Source organism: Chiloscyllium punctatum, chromosome 15 (genome assembly GCF_047496795.1).
Source record: "Chiloscyllium punctatum isolate Juve2018m chromosome 15, sChiPun1.3, whole genome shotgun sequence".
Taxonomy (NCBI): domain Eukaryota; kingdom Metazoa; phylum Chordata; class Chondrichthyes; order Orectolobiformes; family Hemiscylliidae; genus Chiloscyllium; species Chiloscyllium punctatum.
Window position 1 is genome coordinate 92,248,749 of NC_092753.1, and position 26,188 is coordinate 92,274,936.

The following is a 26,188-nucleotide window of genomic DNA, read 5'->3' on the forward strand; positions in this document are numbered from 1 at the left end:
CAGCCTGTAATGCCCAGGTCCCATCTGTGAATGAGGACAGTGTTCATCATTCACTCCAGACTTTCTTACCAGGTGGCCTCATAGGCACTTGTTGACAAGGTGAGCTGGAAAGGCCAGCAGATCATACCTTTCAGGAAAGATCAAACAGTTTGTATTTCTGTCCTCCAGAAAAGGCAGGGTTGCCAGATGATTTGGTCAATGGAGGTCTTTAAACTTATCAGAGAATCACTATAGTCTAGAGGCAGGCCATTTGGCCCATCAAGTAAAAACCACCCCTCTGAAGGGGATCCCACTCAGACCCATCCCTCTACTCTATCCCTGTAACCCTGCATTTCACATAGCTAATGATCCTAGTCTACGCATCACAGTACACTATGGCCAATTTAGCATGGCCAATCCATCCGGGTGGTCCGGTTTCCTCCCAAAACATATGCGGGTCAGGTGAATTGGCCGTGCTAAATTACCCATAGTGATAGGTGCATTAGTAGGGAGTAGGTGAATGGGTCTGGGTAGGTTACTCTTTGGACGGTCGGTGTGGACTTGTTGAGCCAAAGGATCTGTTTCTGCACTGTAGGGAAGCTAATCTAATCTAATCAAATCTGACCTACACATCTTTGCATTATGGGAAGAAACCCACACAGGCACAGGGAAAATGTGTAAATTCCGCACAATCAGTCACCTGAGGTTGGAATCAAACTCAGGACCTTGATGCTGTGAGGCAACAGTGCTAACTACTGAGACACTGTGCTGCTTTTAAAGGATGCAATCAGGTAAATACAGAGAAGTTGTTTCTATTTGAATGCGAGATCAAGAACAGGAGCCACTGTTAGTGTGATTATCAATCTCTTCAGAAACTAATTTACACTGAGTTTAGAAAGTGTAACTTGCTACTGTAGTGTTCAATGGTTTAATTGAACTGTGTTTGATGATGTGATGATCTGATCTGTGTCGTTGATTGTTGAAGCCTTGATTTTGACTCAAAGCAATATGAACATATATCATAGAATGTACTAGAAGGTGGAATCATAAGTGGGAGTGCAGAGATATTTTAAAACTCTCATAAACATGAGCACTCAGAAACTAATGTCCTCTTTGCACTGATCCAAGAGACATTAAGTATGGAACAATTATTACAAACAGTAACTAAAGTAAGTAACACAGAAATGCTAGGGATGGACATGGTGGCTCAGTGAACAGCACTGCTGCCTCACAGCATCAGGGATCTGTGTGGGTTTGTTCTGGGTGCTCTGGTTTCCTTCTGTGGCCCAAAGACGTGCAGGTTAGATGGACTGACCATGCTAATTTGCCTATAGTGTGCAGGCTAGCCATGGGAAATGTAAGGCAGGGGGTTGGGTCTGGATGGAGTGCTCTTCAGAGGCATTGTATGGGATGAGGAAAATAGCTACTTCCACACTTTAGGATTTCCATGATTCTTTATATAGAAGCTAAATAAGCACACGAGGAAATAAAAACTTTGAAGTATGTGTTGGTATGATTAGATAAAGAAGGGTAGATATTATCTTAAATGTAACCAACAATAATAGGACTGAAACTTTTTTCTTTGCTGTAAATCCTGTGCAATTATTTAATATTGCTCCAGCCTAAACCTACTATCATCTTTACAGCAAACATCAATAGAGTGTAATCAGAAAAGGTGAATACAAAACTTGCATCATGCAGGTCCTGCCAAACTGTTAAGACATTCCAAATTGTTTCACAACCCATGGTGTGGTTTTAACTTGTATGAACAGGTTGAAATGGTCCACCCATTTTACACCTCTCCAAAGCCTGTTTTCCATTAGTTTCAGGATCACGACAGGAGAAGAGTCCATTACTATTCTCTCCCTTTAGTTTCTGTATTTATTTGTCTTGTTCCCTTACTCCCATCCTCATTGACTCCTGTTAGCCTCCTTTTGTTTCTCAGACTCAGATTCTTTGACCTTTAGAGATCCCTCCTCTCACACAAGACCTTAAGACGAAGGAGCAGAAGTAAGCCTTTCAGCCCATCGAGTCTGCTCCAACATTTAATGAGATCATGGATGATCCGATAATCCTGCGCTCTATTTTCCTGCCTTTTCCCTATAAACCTTATTTCCCTTAATGATTAAAAAGCTGTCCATCTCAGCCCTGAATATACTGAATGAGCCAACCTTATGGTAATGAATCCAACAGGTTTTTCACAGAGAAGAAATTCCTCTTCAGCTCTGTCTTAAACAGGTGACTCCTTACTCTGAGATTCTCCCACAAATAGAACCAGTCTTTCTGCGTCAATCCTGTCAAATCCCTGAAGAATCTTATGTGTTTCAATCTGTTTGGCTGTCATTTTTCTACATTCCAATGGGTGAAATCCAACCCACTCAAACTCTCCTCAGAAGCCCTTCCATACCTGATATCAACCTTCCCTGGACTGCCCTAACTCTTCACCATATCCCAATCTTCCTATTCTGGTGATGCTGTCTCTGGATTGAATCCATTATGTTAAACTCACAGTTTTTCTTTGTGCATCTTTCCTGAATTCTTTGATCAGTTCATTGGACTAATCGTCACTGCCCTGTCATCGCTGCTTGCTAACCTACACACCTAGAGCACCAGCTGTGGAGTCACTCTTCCAAAATGCCTTGCATCCCCAACTTATGATCACTGAACATGACAAGGCAATCAAAAATGACAACTGTTGTTTGTATCTTTCTCCAGAATGTCCACCAATGAGAATTCTGAGTCTCCTTATTTGTGTCCTAGCTCATTCCATGAGTGGAATTTCACACTGAAAGTGTCTTGCCTTCATCTTTGTGAAGCAGAGGTGTCTCTGTTGGTAACACGCTCACCTCTGAATTACAAGATTGGGAGATTAGGTCCCATTTTGTGGTTTGAGCACTACTAGCAAAACCGGCACCTCAGTGCAGTACCAAGGTAACACTGCACTTTTAGAAATGTTGTCTTTCAGATGAGATTTTAAAAAACAAGCATCCACCTGCTTGGGTGAAAGCAAAATATCAATTTTTCCCTTTGAAATAAAGATCAGAGATTAGTCTATGTAGGCAATCGAATCCATCGTACTAGATAATTTATTCACATCGACAGAAATCTTAACTGGATAAAACTTCTATTTGATGCGACAGTTCACAGATCGAAAGATTCAAAACCCTCAATACACACCGATGAATAGACGAACCGTACTATCATGGTTTATGCTAATGGGAAACAATTAGAGCTGTACATTGATTAGAGATCCATTGCATGTCAAGCTGCTCAAAAGCAACAGTCAGTATGAATTGAAAGTTTCTTCAATAAGTAGTCTCACACTTTATGGGCTTTGGACAGTATGTGATACAACTGCAAATGTTCCAATACTAGGGCTGGCTGCTTTTCAAAATGTTTAGCAACAAACTAAATGACTGATGGCATCTAGCAATCCAGTGTTAGTGGCCTCCTCACAGATTACAGTCACACTATTTATACTTGTTGTAGTGACATGATGACATGACGTTTATAATGTTGCTACTCCAAATGTGCCAGCTATGAAGTCAGCAAGACCAGTTCCCTCATGATGGTCAGGCCTAGTGCAAGTCGTTTACATGAGAGGTAAGTAAGTTTGAGCAATGTCATTTACAAGACTGTGCCTGAGGTATAAATGAAACTTTAGAGAAACACAGAGCATTCATGTTCTAAACTCACAGACCAAAACAGGAGAGAAATAAAACATTTCAATTGTAAGGTATTCCAAGTGCCCAGAACATGATGGGACAGCCCTCAGCACTTCCCATAACTACACTACTAACTAGCAGCCGGCTTGATCAAGGAGATGCCACTGTCTATTTGTCACTGCCAGAGATGTCAATTTCAGAGGTGTCACTTGAAATGTACTAAACTCGCCTGCCATTCAGTGCAGTTGGAGCTGGACCGAATGATGTAAAATCTCAGCTGAAGTCAGATCATGGGGCAATTTGAATTGAAGCTATTAGAAATGACAAGAGACAGTCTGAAAATAGAGACTTCAGAGGGCATTAATTGGCTGACAGAAGCTACCCACAATCCCTAGTCTGCACCTACCTTCTGCAGGCAATAATGCTGTCAGATGCTGATAGAAGCTGTTCACAGTATAACAGTGAGGCTTAGGAACAGGTAGCAAAGGATATGACGAGAAAGTGGGAAACAGGGGACTGAGTTGGATGATCATGTTAAATGGGGGAACAGTCTGGAAGAGCTGAACGACCTACTCCTGCTCCTAAATTCTATGTTTCCATGATTCTAAAACTCATTTCCTATTTTACCAGTGACCCAGAAAACTAGAAGTAGAGCTTTGGAATTATTTCAGTGCATTGGTTTTACTGTCCACTGTGTGGAAAATGACCATCAACACAAATAGGCTCACACTACATTCTAAACCCACAGCATACAGTCAGGTTAGTACACTCACCTTTTCTAGTCGAACCTGAACGAAGGACTAATACCACACATTTGTGCTGAATATTTATTTGCGTCTGCTTTTTAACTTTATATACTGGAATATTCTGACTAACTGCATCTGAACAAAATGTGCTAAAGAGACTGGTAGTAAATGATACATATCTCCTTCATGAGTTTTCACAATCAGTGCACTCTGATCTAAAACATACTCCAGCAACATTTCAAAGATTTATGAATGTTTTGTGTTTTACCTTGACTGGTCAGATTGCGATGCACAGCATGCGTTTAATAAGGTAGATGTACAGATGTTGGGAAGACCAAAACTAAGCGGTATGATCTCAGGCGACATAAATACTGGACAAGTCAGATCCTAGAATGAAACCCGGATAGATCCAAACCTTTTTCTCATTTGAATCATGGAGGCCAGTTACTGATACCATCACAAGAGACTGCCAGTGTATGTTCAATGCAAAAAACAAAACCTTTCTTAAACAAGAAAAAACACCAACTATACCATGAAATGAAATTAAAGCTTAAAAAGATGTCATCACAGACATTAGAAGAGGGCTCAAATCCGTACTATTTTTTTTCCAACAATATATTTAAAAACACCTAACTTCAGTAAAGGGTTAGTAATACATTCAAACTAAAGGTCCACGCTTCAGACTCAGAGTGGTACAACTGCAATTGGTTTCCTTTTGGCAAATTTCCAAGCAGCCACTGTATTCCTTCAGCCAGCATCTCTCTTCAAGAAATCTAAGACAAATTACAAACTAAACTCACTATAAATTTAACTAAACAGCAAATGCAGGAGAGTTCTTTAAAGTAATTGTCAAGCAGCCTCGCATTCATTCTTTGACACTCAAACTGATACACTCATATTTCTGGATTATTCTGTCTTTCTCTGTCACTAGTCTCTTGTTGCTAAGCAACAACACAATACAGTTTCCTTTACAATTTTTAAAAATAATTAACTGGTGCACCGTGGCTCCTCTATAAGATTGTAAAACCTCATTGTCACGCACAAAAAGAAAACAGAATAACAGATTTCATTTTCACCCCTCATAGAATAAATCCAAAAAAAAGGTTATGCCATAAGACCATACAATGTAGGATAGGAAAGAGGCCATTCAGCCCATCAAGTCTGCTCTGCCATTCAATGAGATCATGGCTAATCTGATCATCATTAACTCCATTTTTCTGCCTTTTCCCCATATGCCTTGATTCCCTTACTGATTAAAATCTGTCTCTTGCAGCCTTGAACACATTTAGTGGCCCAGACATGAAAGCCTTATGTGGTAAAGAGTTCCATAAATTCATTAACCTCTGAGAGCAAACATTCTTCCTCAACTTTATCATAAATAGGTGACCCCTTTCTCTGTGGTTAGACACCCTGGTCTTATAAAGGGAAGCAACCTCTCAGTATCCATGGTGTTAAGCATAACTAAGACTCTATATGCTCTGATAAGGGTCACCTCTCATTATTCTAAATTCTTATTCGAGGGATTGGGTGTTGTTATGGACCAGACCAGACCCCCTCAATATGTAGGCCATACCTCGTCAATCCCTCCTCAGAATAAAATCCCTCCATACCCAGGACAAAATTGAGAAACATTCTCTGGATGGTCTCCAATTCCAGGATACCTTTCCTTAATAAGGGAATCAAAACTGGCCACAGCATTCTAGCTGTGGTCTAACTAATGTCTTGAATAATTCTAGCAAGACCTCCTATTTTTATTACCCATTCCTTTAAAATAAAGTGAAATAACTCCACAGAAACCAGTATCCTGTCATCAAGTCACCTTTCTTTATTCATGATGAGTCTTTGACTCTAGTACTACCCCTTCTGAGTCAGTTCTGAGAGTGTTAGAATCTCAGACACTTCTCTTTTTTAATCTGTCAGCCAGGGCTCCCTGATTGGACCAGATTACCAGACCCAGTCAGGGAACTCATATTTTATGAGGTCATGCTGGCTGACTTAATTACAATCTCTACATGCCCTCAACCTCTGTAACTAAGGACCTCAGCTGATCCTTTTTCTTGGAGAGCCTCCTGGAATATTCTAGTACCAGGACAGGTTCCTCTGGCTCATCGTCTGATATGGGTGGCTTGTAACAGCGGGAACACGCCTCTTGCGCCAAGATTGTCTCGGTAGAATTTCACTCTCCTCTTCAAGCGTCAAGGCTGCTACATCCATCGTGTGTATCTCAGATTCCGAGATCTCATCAGCACTTGATGGAGAGGGTAAACCCAAGGGTTGCAGCAAACATCCTGACTGTTCCAAAGGGCACGACAAATTTTGCTCCCACAGCCTTTGTGAATTTGCTGCTATCATATAGTCCACATCATTCCCCTCTTCCAAGTCAGCAACATAGTTTGCAAATAATTGTGCCCCAGTACTGATCGTTCATTTGATTCTTACTGTGGTACACCATTAGATGCAGGTTGCCGTCCATAAAATTCCTCCTTACTCCAACTCTCTAACATCTACTAATTAGCCAATTCTCTGTTAATGCTAAAATACTACCCACAATCTTTATTGTGGGGGGCTCTTATCGTGTTCAGTAGACTTAAGTGTTGTACTTTATGGAACATCTTTTGGTAATCAAATATATTGTAACTCTGGTACTTTCTTGTCAATCCTGTTTGTTACCTTGTCAATTTATAAATTTGATAGACATGATTTCTCCTTAATGATACTGCATTGATGCTACTTGATTTTATTACATATTTCTGAATGCTCTGCTTTTATAGCCTTTCCAATAGAATCTAATATTTTCCCAATAACAGACATCGATGTAATTGGCCTATAATTACGTGATTTTTTTTATCTCCTTCCCTTTTGGAATAGATTTGTACATTAACAGTTCTTCAGTTCTCACAGAATGTTCCAGAAATTACAGATTATTTGATGATTACTACGTCCTCTATCTCCGCAGCTACTTCCTATAATATTCTAAGATGCAACCTACGAGGTTCTGGAGACTTATCAGTTTTTAGCCCCATTAGTATCTCTCCTTAGTATCTCTGCTCCAGTGAGAGTTATTGCATTTATTTCTGCCTCCATACCTTCATCTGGGAATGACTTAGCAAAAAGATGCTGGTTGCTGTAATCTAAAGAAGTGACCTCCAATGCTGCAATATTCTGATCCCTAATAAACCTGTCCCAACCTATCACCCTTCTAAATAGCTTCAATCCTTGTCTACAGTTATTTAATTTACATTGGTTCCAGTTTACCTGTGGGTCAGGTTATAATCCCAAAACTGTTATTTGTTAGCCATGTCACTTCTTTATATTTGCTCAACTTTGTTATATATGGTTCTCCCCACAGGCATTGATATCACCTGATACTTTTATCTGTCCAACATATCTAACGGGTATTAAGAATAATTATTACTCAAAAGAGTGTTCAGGACTGAAAGAACATTGTGGTAAATAGCCTGGATAAATTTAAGGGGATCTGGATTAGCAAGGAAAGCGGGGTCCATTAGGAGTGATACAGAGAGATGAGAGTGTTAAGTTAACAAACATTCATCTGGCAACAGAGCCAATCTATCTTCCACCTACATTCATGAGCAGCAACATAAGTGCAAACTGATTTTCTGCTTCAAATGCCAGTACTTTTGTAATTGCCCTTTTCATGCCTAGAAAGCAAGTGACCCTTGAACCTTGACATTCTGGCTCCAAGGAAGAGTCACCAACACAGAACTTGATGCCATTATTGTTTCTTCCAAAAGTGCCATAATCAAATATTATCAGCTACACTTAATCATGTACCTATTCCATTGCCTTTATAAGGTACTGTCACTTGATCATTTGATTAATTTGGCTTAATTTGTTTTAAATTGAATGTTTTTTTACAAAAACATAGAAGCAGAAACTTCTCCTTTAAAGCACTAATACTTGTTAAATTGGTTTAATTTGACTTAATTTGATTTACTGATTTCAAAGGGCTATGCATTCTCAGTTGACAGTATTCTCATATAAAATAAATGCGTCATTTTCTGAGCAGCAGGTAATGAGTAATGGGGTATCACAGGGATCAGTGCTTGGACCCCAGCTATTCCCAATAAATACTAATGATTTAAAAGATATAGGGGGAGGCAATTACTTCGTGGTATTATTGCTCTACTATTAATCCAGAGTCAGCTATAGTGTTCTGGTGACCCAGGGTTGAATTCCGCCATGACAGGTGATGACATTTAAATTCAATGGAAATCTGAAATTAAGAGTGTCATGATAACAATGAATACTTTGCCAATTGTCAGGGGATAAAAAAACTCATCTGGCTCACTAGTTTTCTTTTGACAGGGAAAGTTGCCATCCTTACTTGGCCTGGCCTACATGTGACTCCAGACCCACAGCAATGCAGTTGAGTCTTAACTACCGCTGGGTAATTAGAGATAAAAATGCTGGCCCAGCCAACAATGCTCACATCCCATGAATAAATATTAAAAAAGATAAGTGAACCAAATGTAATGACTTCAGGTTTGCAGATGATATAAATCTGGGTAGGAAGATAAAGGGTGCAGAGGATGCAAAAACGTTTCGCTGTGATTTGGGCAAGTTAAGTAAGGGAGCAGATGCATAATAAATTAAGTTATATGTGGATAAATATGAGGTTATTTATCTTGGAGGCAGAAACAGGAAGGTAGATTATTATCTGAATGGTGATGAAATGGGAAATGGGGTAGAATGGTGGCTCAGCAGTTAGCATTGCTGCCTCACAGCACCAGGGACCTGGGTTTGAATCCAACCCCAGGTGACTCTCTGTGTGCTGTTTGCACATTTTCCCCATGTCTGTGTGGGTTCCATCTGGGTGCTCTGGTTTCCTCCCACAGTCCAAAGCTATTCCGTGCTATACATCTCTATGACTATGACTCGATGTGCATTATAGGTGACTTTTGCCCGAAACGTCGATTTCGCTGCTCGTTGGATGCTGCCTGAACTGCTGTGCTCTTCCAGCACCACTAATCCAGAATTTGGTTTCCAGCATCTGCAGTCATTGTTTTTACCTCATTGATTTTAACCCTACTGCGAATCCTCTTGCAAGGATGCCTGCCTTGAAGAAGTTTTCCTCCTCTCTCTACAAGAATCTCAGGGAGTCCCTCTCCCACTGCAACTCCCAGGTCATTTCCTATGCTACTCTCTTCCCACCCCCACCCTCCTCTAGCTTATCTCTCCACGCTTCAGGCTCACTGCCTTTATTCCTGATGAAGGGCTTTTGCCCGAAACGTCGATTTCGCTGCTCATTGGATGCTGCCTGAACTGCTGTGCTCTTCCAGCACCACTAATCCAGAATTTGGTTTCCAGCATCTGCAGTTATTGTTTTTACCATGCTAAATTACCCATAGTGTTCAGGGATGTGTAGGTTAGGTCCATTAGTCAGGAGTAAATACAGGATAATTGGGTAGGGCAATGGATCTGGGTGGGTTACTCTTCAGAGGGTCGGTGTGGACCTGTTGGCTTGAAGGGGCTGTTTCCACACTGTAGGAATTCTATGAAAGGGGATTTAGACCTGAGTGTCCTTGTACATCGGTTACAGGTGCAGTGGGTGGTGAAGAAGACAAATTGTTTATTGACTTTAGTAGCGAGAGGATTTGAGTACAGAAGTAAGGTCGTCTTGCTGCAATTATATAAAGTCCATGGTAAGATCAGACCTTGAGTATTGGGTGTAATTTTGGTCTCCTCATCCGAGGAAGGATTTTCTGGACTAGGAAAGAGTGCGCCAAAGGTTTAGCAGACTGAATCTGAGTTTGAAAGGACTGATGTATGAAGAGTGACTGGATCAGTTCACTGGAGTTTAGAAGTGTTTCATAGAAACCTATAAAATTCTAACAGGAACGACAGGTGAAACACAAAAAGGTCTTTATATTCATTCATGGCATGAGGGAATCACTGCCTAGGCCAGCATTTATTGTTCATCCTAATTGTCCTTGAACTGGTCTTGCTGGATCATTTCAGAGGTCATCTAAGAGTTTAATGTGATTACATTGCTGTTGGCCTGGAGTCAAAGGTAAGCCAGGAACGGATTTCCTTTCCCAAAGAACAGTGGTGATCCAGATGTCTTTGATATAATAATCAACAACAGTTTCATGGTCATTATTAGACTCTTAATACAGATTTGTTTTATTGAATTCAATCTTCTCCATCTGTCACTGTGGGAAGTTGAACCGAGGCCCCAGGACACAATCTGGGTCCCTAGATTAATAATCTCGTGAAATACCATTACATTGCCACCTGATGGTCAGTGCGTCTGGAAGTAGGAGGTTACAGTCGAAGAATACGGTGAGGGCCATTTAAGACTGAGATTGGGAGAAATGTCTTCACCCAGAGAATGGTGAGCCTGTGGAATTCACTGTCACAGGAAGTGGATGAGATCAAAACATTTTTTCAAGAAAGAGCTGGATGTAATTTTTGAGGGATCAATGGGTGTGAGGACAAAGTGACTACATTTGTAGAAGCATCAACCATGATCATACTGAATGGCCATGAAGTGGAGGTGCTGGTGTTGGAGTGGGGTGGACTAAGTCAGAAGTCACAAGACACCAGTATACAGTCCAACAGGTTTATATGAAATCACAAACTTTCAGATTAATGCTCCTTCGTCAGATGAAGACTTCACCTGACAAAGGAGCAGCGCTCTGAAAGTTTATGATGTCAAATAAGCCTGTTGGACTGTAACCTGGTATTGTGTGACTTCCGATATTGAATGGCAGAGCAGGTTTGAAGAACTGAATGGTTAAATGGCCCATTCTTATTTCCATTTACTCTGCTTCTATGTAGCATTAGCAGGGAGGAGACTCAAAGTGAATCACAAACATGAGCGTTGGCCAAATGGTCCAAATACCCTTTACTTCTGCTGTAGCCTTGGGATCTGTGTGACATGCCAATGATCAATGATCTCTTGTACATTGACAATGCTACTGTAACAGTCAGGCACTTACTTTTGTGTAGCCTTTTGTTATAACACTTCAGAATGAGTTTACTCTCTCTGCCATTGCCAATTTCAACATCCTGTAGAAATTGGACCTTGGGGATACAATTTTCCTCTTTGGATCATAGTTTGTCATTAATCATCAGGCATTCAGCTCCTCTGACATTTATATTCAGAAAACCTGAATCTCCAAATGTTCATATCTAACTAGAATATTTTTAGATGACAATCAATGAATTCAACTCAAACTGTCAGCAAGCCTACAAATTGCATACTTTTGAAAAGGAGATATTGTTTAAAGGGAAGATATGCTAATGGATGCATAATTAAATAGCTCAATGGCTAATTTGATCAGTAATGGCAGATATTTCACCTTAGCTTGGAAGTTTGGAACTTGTGTGGCGCTGAAAATCACAACACGTTGTAGAAGTTTTCTACCTTGCATGCCTCAGGACAGAAGTGCAAGAATATCAAATCTCTACCCATTGAGATGTGCTATTCTTGTGATTCACCCCTGATGAGTGCAAAATGAAAAAGCACTAACAACATAGAGTCATAGAGTCATAGAGATGTACAGCACGGCCCAACTCATCCATGCTGACCAGATATCCAAAACCAATCTAGTCTCATTTGCCAGCACTTGGCCCATATCCCTCTAAACCCTTCCTATTCATGTCCCCATCCAGATGCCTTTTAAATGTTGTCAGCCTCCATCACTTCCTCTGGCAGCTCAATCCTTACATGCACCATTCTCTGCGTGAAAAAGCTGCCCCTTAGGTCCCTTTTGAATCTTACCTCTCGCACCTCAAACCTATGCCCTCTTGTTCTGGACTCCTCCACCCCAGGGAAAGGACCTTGTCAATTTACCCAATCCATGCCCCTCATGATTTTACAAACCTCTATAAGGTCACCCCCTCAGCCTCCAACTCTCCAGGGAAAACAGCCCCAGCCTATGCCGCCTCTCCCTGTAGCTCAAACTCTGCAACCCTGGCAACACCCTTGTAAACCTTTTCTGAACACTTTCAAGTTTCAAAGCATTCATTCTGAGAGGAGGGAGACCAGAATTGCACACAATGTTCCATAAGTGGTCTAACCCATATCCTGTATAGCTGAAACACTGACACCTCCCCCCCCAAAACAATGCTCTGACCAATAAAGGAAAGCATACCAAACGCCTTCTTTATTTGTCTCTTTCTTCAACAATATTCCATCAGGAAAGCTTGCAAATGTAAATTCAGTCTGTCAAATAAATCTGAATAACTATCTGTTCTCAATCATGTTGGTTATGTAAGTGCAATGTTGTTGTAAAAATCCATCTGTTTCACTAATATTCCCGAGGGAAGGAAGTCTGCCATCTCTACCCAGTTGCACTATGTGTGACGCCAGCCCCACAAAAATGGGGTTCACCTTTGACTGCCCGCTGAAATACAAAGCGCTTTTGTTGAAAAGCACGACAAAACTCACCACTTCTTCCTTTCTTCACCTTTCTCAAAGACAATTAGGAGGATACAATAAATGCCAACCTTGTCATTAACACTCACATCTCATGAAAAACTGCACAAAAAGACACACACAGCCTGAATGATGTCTGATTCCTGCGATTTATGGCTATTATGTTGTTTCAGAATTATTGGTCAAAAGCAGACTTGAAGAAACCAGTATCTGCAGAATACTCACTGAAATGACCAAATACCACAAGAAAACTTTGAAACAACCGAGTTGAAGTTTTCAAAATGATAAAGTACATTGATGTAACCAAACTGTGCACAAGGGCTGAATTCCAGGTTTTACAGGTTTAAAATGAAAACATTGGATGTAAGAAGATTCTGTGTTTGCTCTGTCCTGAAGTAGTACAGAATTATACAGAAGGAAAGGAGGCCATTCAGTTCATCGAGGCTATGCTAGCATTTTGGTCAAAATATTCAATTAGACCCACCTTCCCACTCTTTCCCATTGTCCCTTAATCCTTTCTCCTTTCAAATAGTTAGCCAATTTTCTTTCAAAAGTTATAATCCAATCTGCTGTCACTGTCTCTTCAGGCAGTACATGCTGGAGCATAACAAGATGTTGTGTCAAAATAGATGTTACTTCATATTGTCCCCAATCCTTTTACCAATTTCCTTCAATTTGTTTTCTGAACATTTTACCATTGATCATTTTAACTCTTATTCATTCAGTTCTTCACCTCTGTTTTCAGTGGAGGTCGATCTCATGAGTGAGGATAGGGAAATAAGATGTACTTTGTATCAATACTTCCGCTTTTGGTCCAATCGTCATAGACCTGCCTCCAAGTCCAAAGATTCGTGCACTGATAAAGATAACCCTGCCCATGGAGGCAAGAACATAGTGCTGGATTATAGTATTGGATTATTGCTGTTGGTTCATGAGGGCTAGGTCTATCCTAGATTGAGATGAGGAGATTGAGGGGGAACAACACAACGTAGAGCACCCATAACACAGAAAGCAGCTTTTCAATATGTCTTAAACAAACCTTCATCATTTTCTCCTATCCTGAAGATAAATTTGACTGAATGGTCTATTTCTGTGCCATTTGGATAGTCTTTGAAATACCAATGTGTGTTGCTAGCAAACGTTTGGATGGGCAAGTGAATCTATCGGTTGACCTGTAATCTTACTTTCCCCCCCCATTTCCCCCCAGTACCAACTGAGACCTGATAGCTCAGGTTGAAAAAATTCTCAAAGGCAGGCTGTGTCTTTAGAATAATTGAATCATGACACACGTCTTATTCCATCACACATTCTCAAGAGGTTTATTTTGATGTGTGTCAACATATTTTCCGTTGAGTTAAATTATCTAAATTAAGTGAATTATTCAAAATTGGAACGTCATTAATGGGCCTGAGTCGTGACTGAGTTGGATAAAGGAATAAAAGTGGTATTTAAATTTTCAGGATATCAAAGAAAGCTTTTATCACTTTCTGCTGAAACACCCTCCTTTATCTTAGTTTTATACTGCGACAGTATAATTTTGTTCTGTGATTGAAGTGGAATAGATTCAGATTCAACAAAGCTTACTATGGTTTTGGCATCACGAAGGCTTGTAATTATATTTTTTAAGCTGGTCTATCTGTGGCACGCATAAATTACAACACCTTGGACATATGTAATGTTCCAAAGCACTTTATCGGACAAGATGCCAAGCCATATAAGTTAATGTTAGGACAGCTGACCAGAAGCTTGGGTCAAACAGGAAAGCTTTAAGGAGTGTCATTAGGGAGGAAATGAATGTTGAAAGTTGTGTGGAGAGATTTATGAATAGAATTCTGGTGATGCTTACTATTCAGACATTAGGATATGCTATCCACATGGGGACCACACTTTTCACTAGTAGAATATATTAACCGTGTGGGAAACACACAAAGCACCAGTGCAACATAGTATTCATATGGACAACAGACTTTGCACTAGTGGAACAAGGCTATCCACTTGGGGAATACACTTAACACGAACAATCAATCATTGTCCAATGGATTTGTTTCATGGTTGAACACTTTACCCAAAATGATAACTGGTACTCATTCACAGAAAAGCAGGGGGTGGGGGGGGACCTTGAAACAATTCTTGCACGTGTGACATTTTGCATGCGTGATTGGTATTTCCTAATATGCTTAATTGAAGTGCGTGGAGGGAATTTAAAGTCACGTCTTAACAATCGCATAGACTTGCTGGGCCAAATGGCCTGTCCTTGGCTGTGAAATGCTGAGACAGATAGATTTCTAATCAGGAAGGGAATCAAGCGTTAAGGGGAAAAGGTGGGAAAGTGGAGTTGAAGATTGTCAGATTAGCCATAATCTCATTAAATGGCAGAGAAAGCTTGATGGGCTGAATGGTCTACTTCTGTTCCTACTTCTTACAATCCAATAGGACACAATTGAATGAAATATTTTCTTTCAAAGTGCTTCCCTGGAAATGAGGCAACAATGAGGAAATGAGGTCCTGGAGCACAACCGGCAAAATCCTTAGGCAATCCTACACGATACCACACTGTGTGGTAACATAGTATTCAGCTCATTTTTTTTAATTACTTGAAGTTTTCATTGATTTATGTCCCTTTTGTCCTTCAGAGTTTGTGACAAAAAGAGGGTTGCATTTAATATGTTCCTGGGTTTTGTCTTTTCAGATCTAATCAGCTAAAGGCAGCATCAGTGAGGGTGTGTGACAAAGCTGTTCCTTTAACAAAGTTATGTTGTCCTTGGTTTGTTTTTCAGAGAGGCCGTAAAAGGCGCAGACTTTGAAAAGTCTGAATTGAACGGTTTTAGGGCCAGTTTGATTATAGCTAACAGATACTGCCTCAAGGTTTGGGAAAAAAAATTGTACAATGAAAGGGGAGTGGCCAGTTCTCCCAGTGCTGCTTCCACTGGTTTGGTTTGATTTTAGCAATAGTGTTGTAAAAGCTGCCAGACCCAAGAGAAACAGATCCATGCTGGTACTCCCTCTTTGATTTCGCTCCTGTAATACCCCGTGTTTGATTTTTCCTTTTGTGCCCAGGTGTGTTTATGGGGATCGTTGCAAGTATTTGGAATGGCATCATTACTTTGGGATAATCTGTTGGGTTTTTGGATAGGTTGAGTTATTCTGCATTCTGCTCACTTTTGTTTGTGTTTCATTTGGTAATCTTGTAAATAGATTCTGTTTTGTTTAAAACTAAGTGGTTTTCACCAGCTGTATCCCTCCTGGAATATCCATCATACACCTGCTTAAAATAGCGAGCAAAGTTAGGGTCTGGGCTACCTTCTTGAAATGTTTTGAGGGGGTGTGGCCTGGTCCATAACAGGTGCAGCAATTAGAAATGAGAATGAATGAGAGACAAGAATTAGTTCAAGATTTGGAATGCCCTATCCATCAGGACAGTGAGAGTACCTGGACCAAAAGGAATGTCCAAAGAGGCAATGCACCATAATCTTCTCAAGGCCAGTTAATGGTGGGTGACAAATTCTGACTTGGCAAGTGAAGTCCTAAATGAATAGAAAAACTTGTTTGGAGAAATGCTGAGAATCTGAAGGGTTGTGGAACTGGTGGAGTTTACAGAGATTGAAAGTGCCTTTTTTAAAAAGTTTTTTTTTAAATTGACTGCATGGACTATTTTACAGGATCTTGCAGCACAGTGCTAGTATCCCAACATTGGGGCCAGAATACCTGGGTTTACGTCATTGATCCGGGGTGTGTCAAAACATCTCTGAACAGGTCCACTAAAAAAAAACTATAAATTTGAAGTTCAAATCCCAGCAGAGACAGAAATTTCAAATGATATGAAGTCCATCACTAATAAAACATCTAAAGCCTACAATTCTGAGACCCAGAGAGGATGAGTCACCAATGGCTATAAATGTCATAGATTGGCAGAACTCTTATGAAAATAAGAAGAGAGACGATCCAATCCTGAAAGACATCCTGATAATATAAATTGTACATTCAGTGACCTTCAGCGAAGTGTGAGAGAACATACACAGTGAGGAATCGAGAAAAGAAAGAAGACATGAGGAGAATAATTAGATAGAAATGGACAGAGAGGATTCAGAAAGAGAAGATAGGTAGATAATGGATTGAGAAAGAAAAGAATGTTACAAAGAGGAAGAATGGAGAGAGCAAAAAGAATAAAAATCCTGGAGTGAGAGAGAGAAAAAAAGGAAAGAGAGAAAGAACCACACACTGTGACAATATTCTCCCTCCATCTCCTAACTCATCTGTATATCAGATGTTTAAACTCCTGGACTAAGAATGGTACAGAATTAGTTCATGGTCAGGATTCTTAAAGGAATTCCTGGTTTGGAAATGTATTCCATCTTGTTTCTTTCTCCTCGCAGGTCTCTCGGTACCTCGATATGATTTGTTGACTTGCCTTGACTGAGCTAACACTGTAATTCTGTCCCTAATCCATTATTATTTAACTCTCGAGTGTTAAATCCATCACTCATTTGATCATAAGCCCTGGAGGACAGAGGAACATAAGTTGACAGAAACTTCACGCAGTGCAAATCAATGAGTAGAATACTATGTTGCCATCTGTGTGGGACCAGATAGGACAGTCTGCAATCTCAGCTGAATGTGTGGGCTGAGTCCAACAGCCAGGGCTAATGTGGTCTCAGGCCCAGGCCAACAGGTTTAAACAAAATCTTCCATTCAATCTTCAAACACAAGGGTAGGCATTCAAACTCTTACAACTAGTTTGAGACTTTTATCATTTAAAGAGAACTATGAACACATTGTGATTAATTGATAAAAAATGTCCACACAAGTTCATGTTTTTTATTTTTAAAAGTCTGCATATTTAAAAATTAATCAAAGTTTCAATTGTACATTTTACTTCCATTCCGGGATAATATTACAAGAATCTTGAAATTGCATTCACACCTTAAAGAGCAGCCCAAAGGTATACCATAGTCCCCAATGAGCCAATTTTATTTCTCCTCATTGCTCCATCTCTTCTCTGAGGTATAGAATTTCATGGGAATCCTTCCATTTGCCTTTGAGTCAGCAATCCTCCAACTTTCTTAAACAACCTCCTGACTGTGGTTTCTTCATTTCAAACATTGTTGTGACTGCCTTGTTTAATATCTTCCTTAAACATGTGAAAAGCAATCCACCCAGTTCCGAAAGGCTCTCGCCATTCCCATAACTTCTATACAGCTGCCTCTTGCCTACTTGAGTCTCAACTCCTACACACACGCACTCACAGACATACACATTCACGCACACATGATGCATACATACACAGACACACACGCTCACGCGCATGCATACACACAAACACAAACACAGAGGCATAAATATGCACACAGATACAAACACACACATGCACATACACACATAGAGACACATTCGCACACACACACAGACCATCTTTATCAAAATGGAACAATATAACAGAGGTATAAGCTTTACCATTACTTTCAACACATCTCTTTGACTCTATAACTCACATGAATAATTTATACTGCTAATGATGCTTATAACCCTTTTCCCAAAATTTCTGTCCCTATCAAAGGACTTCCTGTCAACAAACTTTCCCAAACCTTTTCTTCCAAGAGCTACATGCATAATGTAAATTTTTCAGTGCAACAAGAGGAGATTCATTGTCTCTATGAAATTCATAGTCCATATGTTCCTTTTGTCCACTCTAACCTAACTGAACAGAGGTTAGGACACTACTACTGTGCCTTTTAAATGTAATAAACCTGAGCATTATCAAATGTCATTTATATTAGAAATTTTGTTCTCAAGAGCTTGCTCCCATGTATCTGCAGATAACAATTTAACTTCTAAAATGAAAAGTTATATTCTGAACGATGAGAGTGGTGAACTCGATTTTCTCAATAATCAAACCCCGAGGTGTTCAGTTCTCATGATGCCACAGAGGCAGTCTTCATTAAAATACATCCAACGCTTGATTGAGTAACAGGTAGGGAGGGATGCCCATTAAGAGTTAAATCCCTTCCCTGAGTACCAACCCACTCTCTCCACAATACCCATTCCACATCCCAAACTCCCAGGGATCTGGGTCCCTCCTTGATCTGGGACCTTTGGTGGCTGTGGATCTGGTAATAAGCACTACCTTCCCTTGTCGTGCTACTGTGCAGACACAGCTGCTGTCCTCTGATTGGCCAGCAGCTCTCCCTGGGTACGAATTTCTCTGCCCAGCTCATGAATCCCAAGGGAATGAATGATGTTGTCCTGTCAAGTGACTGAGTATCAGTTCTCCCACAAAGATGGGATTACTGGCAAGTTGCTGACTCTCCAGCTAGCAGCCAAGACTCTGTCAACAGGATTCTGTCCTGTATTTCAGGGTGATGGCTTTTCATTATCACCCATCCCTTTGTTGTGACTCAAAATGCCATATCACCACGGATAACTTATCAAAGTATTTGTTAATTGTTAATTAATGAAGAAAAGGACAGTGCCAATTATATATCATATGGAGTGTAGCTCTTAACCTAAGAGTTTATAAGAGCAGGAGTAGGCTATTTCATCCCCTACTTAAAGCTGATCCAGCATTTCATGAGATCAAGGCTGATCTTTTACTTCAACTCTTCTGCCACATCACTTTAGAATTTTTCAAATCAACCTGCTCATAGATGTTATATCCTGGCTTAGAGGTATGGACACTACCACTGTGCCAGAAGACACCACACCATATCCTTCCAGTCTTCAAACAAGAGGAAAACCGTTGATAATGATGGGAGACACAGTGTTGCATGAGAGTCAGGTTTCTCAGTGATGGGAAAGAGCTAATTGTACCTCATTCTTCTCCATTTCCAGTTCCACCACACATAACACTGCTGAAGAATGAGACTGCAACAGAGAATGGCCATGTGGTCATCACCTGTGACGCAGATGGAGATCCTACACCATCCATCTCTTGGAGTAGGTTTGACAATAGAAGCAGTTTTCCAGATGAAGAGAAGGTAAGAATCGTGCTGTTGGTTTATGAGATTGAAGGGACTTATCAACTTCCGTTTGCTTGAGTTTTATCAACCGAAAACTTTGAGTTGCCTGAGCAGAGGATCGAAAACTCAAAGTTGAACTGCTGGACCAATCCCAGCAGAGCCTTGGTGTCTACCTAGGGGCACCAGCTTGGGCACATTCTACATGCAGATTCCTAGAATCCCTAGAGTGTGGAAACAGGCCCTTCTGCCCAACAAGTCCACTTCAACCCTCTGCAGAGTAACTCACCCAGATCCATTCCCTGAACCTATTATCCTACATTTACCTCTGACTAATGCACCTAACTTACACATTCCTGAATACTATGGGCAATTTAGCATGGTTAATCTACCTAACCTGCACATCTTTGGTTTGTGGGAGGAAACCGGAGCACCCGGAAGAAATGTGCAAACTCCACATAGACAGTCACCTGAGGCTGGAATCAAACCCAGGTCCCTGGCACTGTGAGGCAGTAGTGCTAACCACTGAGCCACTGTGCCACCCCAAGTTGGGCAGATTGCCTGCCAAACAGTCCCCGAAGCTAATTTGACACACATTTCTGCTGTTTTGGAAGGCTCCTCAGCCAAGTTAATGCTAAGTAATGAGTTCAGCTGTATCAATGACCGCAGTTCCAACCTTGCCTTGTTGAAAGGGTCTACAAGACAACCTTCCTCTGACTTAGTTTTGCTGGTACAGCATTAGACTACACAGTATTGTTGTTAACTTTTGGGATGTTTGAGGGAGTGATATTGTCTGTTCAGAATAGGAGGTTAGAGCACTTTTATTTCCTCTCATATTATCACACACTTCTAGAGCAGGTTGGACTTGAACCCAGGTCTCCTGGGTCAGGGGTAGGTACTCTTTCCCTGTGCCACAAGAGGGTCCTGAGGTAGGTTAGAGGTCTTGGTTGCTAATGAGAAGCCTGTTACAGGATGGGGAAGATCATCATTGTAGACCCTGACTTGGGCTGTAGCAGGAAATGGATCTGAGGCCCAGACAGGGGTGAGGGCAAGCAGTGCACACACAGAAGAGAAGGACGAAGGCTCTCAATCAAAGACCCATACCCACCAAAGGTATTCAAGGGGCAGCTCTTCCACCCCCACCTCAGCCGTTATCTGTAGTTCACCAAGGAGGTGTCACTCAATTGTTGGATGAAATATACATGAAAAGTTTTTCATGGTGGATGCCTGGAATGCATTGCCAGTGGATGTGGTAGGGGCAGGAATGATGGCGTAATTTAAGATGTATCTAGACAGTTACATGAATGGGCAGGGAACAGAGGGATATAGATCCATAGAGAATAGACAGCAGATTTAGATAAAGGATCTGGATTGGTGAGGGCTTGGAGGGCCAAAGGGTTGTAATGTTCTTTGTTTTTTGTTCTTTGAAAGGTTACCATGTTATGCAGGTGGCTTTCTGCTTGCACTGTTTGGACCTTAGCCATCAAGTGCTCATTACCTCATATGTTTATCCACAAGTGTTGACATTTGAGCCTGGACTCCAAATCCTACAGAAATGCCATGTGCTAACCAAAAGATAGGCAGCTGTGAAGCAAGCTTCAGTGTGAACCCATTACCAGCTTTCTTCTGCAGGTTACCCCCTCAAGGTCCTCATCGGAATCCTTTGAAGCAGAATTTGTCAGTGACCCTGACGCCCAGTAAGCCGACATGCAAATTAATCTTTTCACCCTGAGTTGAGTGCAGCCCATTTACACACAGTGACTCACCACATTCAAATCCCAGTACCCTCTTTTACAGAATCACAGCATTGTTGTGGTGTAGAAAGAGGTCCACTTTGTCTGCACTGGTTCTATGACCTCATGTCAATTTCCTGCCACTCCCCTGTGTGCCATGCCAAGGAAAGATGTTGTGAAACTTGAAAGTGTTCAGAAAAGATTTACAAGGCTGCTGCTGGGGTTGGAGAGTTTGAGCTGTAGGGAGAGGCTGAATAGGCTGGGGCTGTTTTCCCTGGAGTGTTGGAGACTGAGGGGTGAGGTTTATAAAATCATGAGGGACATGGATCGGGTAAAAACTAGAGGGCATAGGTTTAAGACAGCCATGATGTGGAGGTGCCAGCGTTGGACTGGGGTGGACAAAGATATAAAATAACACAACACCAGGATTTAGTCCAACAGCTTTATTTGAAAGTACAAGCTTTCAGAGATCTTTTCCTTTGTCAGGTAGCCGGATTAAATATGCAAGAGGAGCGATTTAAAAGGGAACTATGGGGCAACATTTTCATGCCGAGAGTGGTGCGTGTATGGAATGAGCTGCCAGTGGAGGTGGTGGAGGCTGGTACAATTACAACCTTTAAAAGGCATCTAGATGGGTATATGAATAGGAAGGGTTTAGAGGGATATGGGCCAAGTATTAGCAAATGAGACTAGATTGCTGCATTTTGGGAAAGCAAATCTTAGCAGGACTTATACACTTAATAGTAAGGTCCTAGGGAGTGTTGCTGAACAAAGAGACCTTGGAGTGCAGTATCATAGCTCCTTGAAAGTGGAGTCACAGGTAGATAGGATAGTGAAGAAGGCATTTGGTATGCTTTTCTTTATTGGTCAGAGTATTGAGTACAGGAGTTGGGAGGTCATGTTGCGGCTGTACAGGACATTGGTTAGGCCACTGTTGGAATATCGCGTGCAATTCTGGTCTCCTTCCTATCTGAAAAATGTTGTGAAACTTGAAAGGGTTCAGAAAAGATTTACAAGAATGTTGCCAGGGTTGGAGGATCTGAGCTACAGGAAGAGGCTGAACAGGCTGGGGCTGTTTTCCCTGGAGTGTCGGAGGCTGAGGGGTGACTTTATAGAGGTTTACAAAATTATGAGGGGCATGGATAGGATAAATAGAGAAAGTCTTTTCCCTGGCATCGGGGAGTCCAGAACGAGAGGGCATAGGTTTAGGGTGAGAGGGGAAAGATATAAAAGAGACCTAAGGGGCAACGTTTTCACACTGAGGGTGGTATGTGTATGGAATTAGCTGCCAGAGGATGTTGTGGAGGCTGGTACAATTTAAGAGGCATTTGGATGGGTATATGAATAAGAAGGGTTTGGAGGGATATGGGCCAGGTGCTGGCAGGTAGGACTAGATTGGGTTAGGATATCTGATTGGCATGGACAGGTTGGACCGAAGGGTCTTTTCCATGCTGTACATCTCTATGACTCTATGACTCTAATACCTCGGAGAATGTGTGGACTGCAGATGCTGGAGATAGAATCCTGATGAGAGACATGTGCCTGAAGCACAGTTCTCCTGCTCCTTGGATGCTACTTGACCAACTGTGCTTTTCCAGCACCACACTCTGGTTTCGAATACTTGGATTGATTTGATTTATTGTCACATGTACCTAAATACAGTGAAGAGCTTTGTTTTGCTAGCAGTACAAACAGATCATAGTAAGCAAGGACACACAGATCATTGGGTGAAAAGAGCTTGGACAGAGTAAAGCATACAGGTTATACAGCACAGGATGTGTGAGGCAAGATCAACATTCACAAGATCAGCATTATTTGAAACTAGAGAACCCATTCATCAGTCTAATAACTCCAGGGAAGAAGCTGTTCTTGAACCTGCTGGTGCATGTTTTCAAATGTCTGTATCTTGTGCCTGACGTGAGAGGATCTAGTTGGCATGGAGGAGTTGGACCGAAGGGTCGGCGTCACATCTCTATGATGCTGTGACTCTCTCTGCATTTCTGAGCTTGTGTCAGACCTCCATCAAAGGTCTGAGCAGCACCCCTGGTTGCACTCACACTACCTCTTCCCTTCAGGTCCTGTCTTGTGTACCCAACGAGACCATTTCTTCTTAACCACTCCATCAAACCTTTTAATAATTTTGAAGACCATGGTTAAATGTGTTTCTTTAACAGTCTCTGCTCTATGGAGGACAACTGCAGCTTTCCTATCACTAGGACCATTCTCCCGTTCACCTACTCTGAAATGTTGACATCCTTGGAGAGGTCTCTGTAGCTTAAACATCAATTGAAAGGACAAATTTATAAACATATTGTTTACAAACAGGTCGAGGTCTAATTGCCTACCTGTCAGCAATTTATAACTGTTGCTGCTTGCCTGTGAATTTCATGTTTAAGAATGCTTGGAGCAAGAAATTTTCATTAAACAACACAAGAGTATTTATTTATACAGGCACTACAAACAATCTGAATGTATAATCGACAATGTTGGGCCTTAATCAGGCAAATATAATGAAAGACATAATACTTCAGGCAAGTCTTTATTTCATTACTTCAAGCTGCTGACTCCAGCATTATCTCTTCCATAAACACACATGTCTTGTAAGGTTATGTAGAAAGAAGTCCTGACAAATCTTCAATATCACTTAATATCAGTTTTAGATTTGGATTTCTGACTGTATAATCCTCTTAATTACTGTGATAGAACATAGAACATAGAAAAATACAGCCCTTTGGCCCTCGATGTTGTGCCGATCCAAGCCCACCTAACCTACACTAGCCCACTATCCTCCATATGCCTATCCAATGCCCATTTAAATGCCCATAAAGAGGGAGAGTCCACCACTGCTACTGGCAGGGCATTCCATGTACTCACGACTCACTGAGTAAAGAATCTACCCCTAACATCTGTCCTATACCTACCACCCCTCGTAATAGCTGACTCCATATGTGGAAAAAGGTTCTCATGGTCAACCCTATCTAAACCCCTAATCATCTTGTACACTTCTATCAAGTCACCCCTAAACCTTCTTTTCTCTAATGAAAACAGCCCTAAGTGCCTCAGCCTTTCCTCATACGATCTTCCTACCATACCAGGCAACATCCTGGTAAACCTCCTTTGTACCCGTTCCGGTGCCTCCATGGCGACCAAAACTGCACACAATACTCCAGATGCGGCCGCACCAGAGTCTTATACAACTGCATCATGACCTCAGGACTCCAGAACTCAATTCGTCTACCAATAAAAGCCAGTATGCCATATGCCTTCTTCACAGCACTATTTACCTGGGTGGCAACTTTCAGAGATCTGTGTACATGGACACCAAGATCCCTCTGCTCATCCAACTACCAAGTATCCGACCATTAGCCCAGTACCCCATCTTCTTGTTACTAATACCAAAGTGAATCACTTCACACTTACCTACATTGAACTCCATTTCCCACCTTTCTGCCCAGCTCTGCAGCTTATCTATATCCTGCTGTAACCTGCCACATCCTACCTCACTGTCAACAACTCCACCGACTTTCGTATCATCCGCAAACTTGCTCACCAAACCTTCTAGCCCCTCCTCCAGGTCATTTATAAAAATGACAAACAGCAATGGTCCCAAAACAGATCCTTGCAGAACACCGCTAGTAACTGCACTCCAAGATGAACCTTTACCATCAACTACTACCCTCTGTCTTCTTCCAGCCAGCCAATTCCTAATCCAAACCTCCAATGCACCCTCAATGCCATACCTCCGTATTTTTTGCAGTAGTCTACCCTGGGGAACCTTATCAAACGCCTTACTAAAATCCATATACACCACATCTACCGCTTTACCCTCGTCCACCTCCTTAGTCACCTTCTCAAAGAATTCAATAAGGTTTGTGAGGCACGACCTGCCCTTCATAAAACCATGCTGACTATCCTTGATCACATTATTCCTATCCAGATGTTCATAAATCCTTTCCCTTACAATTCTCTCCAAGACTTTGCCCACAACAGAAATGAGACTCACCGGCCTATAGTTACTAGGATTATCCCTACTCCCCTTCTTGAACATGGGAACCACACTGGAACCCCATTTGCTATCCTCTGAACAAGGGAACCACATTTGCTATCCTCATTTGCTATGTAGAATCTCTACAGTGTGGAAACTGGCCCTTTGGCCCAACAAGTCCGCATGGACCTTCTGAAGAATATCCCACCCAGACCTATTTCCCTACCCTGTTACTCTCCATTTCCTCATCCAGCCTACATATCCCTGAATACTATGGGCAATTACCAAAGCCACTTCACCTACATCTAACCTTCTAACATTGCTCACATCTGTCCTGGCCTCAATTGTTGCTGTTCAATTCAATCCATTACTGACAAAAGTCTCCTACTCCCTCCAGACGTGCCTATTCTGACACAGTTATGGCTAGTCTATGGTCATCTACCCTCTCTGCAATCAACTACACTTCACCCAAAACAAGGTGCTGTTCAAATCCTTATCCCACCAAGCCCTGATAAGCCACTGCCCCATGCTCATTGATTCACATTAGTCCCTCAATTTTAAAACTCTCAGCTTCAAATTCCTCCACAGTTTCAACCTGTAGATTTCTGTCCCAGATCTTTTGGCTTTCCACCCTCAGAGATCTTGCTGCTCCTCCAAAGTTGACCTTTTTGAGGATACTCAACATTCATTCGATTCCTATTGATGGCTGAACTCTCAGCTGAT

General features: G+C 41.4%; 1 protein-coding gene across 2 annotated transcripts in view; it reads left to right on the top strand.

Annotated features, from left to right (window-relative positions):
• LOC140486503 (neural cell adhesion molecule 2-like) overlaps positions 1-26,188 on the top strand; it is a 1,585,952-nt gene that overhangs the window by 1,182,769 nt on the left and 376,995 nt on the right. For both annotated transcript variants that reach the window (XM_072585745.1, XM_072585744.1), the window contains exon 8: positions 19,623-19,768. In XM_072585745.1, coding sequence (XP_072441846.1) covers positions 19,623-19,768 — 146 coding nt within the window. The remainder of the gene's footprint in view (positions 1-19,622; positions 19,769-26,188) is intronic.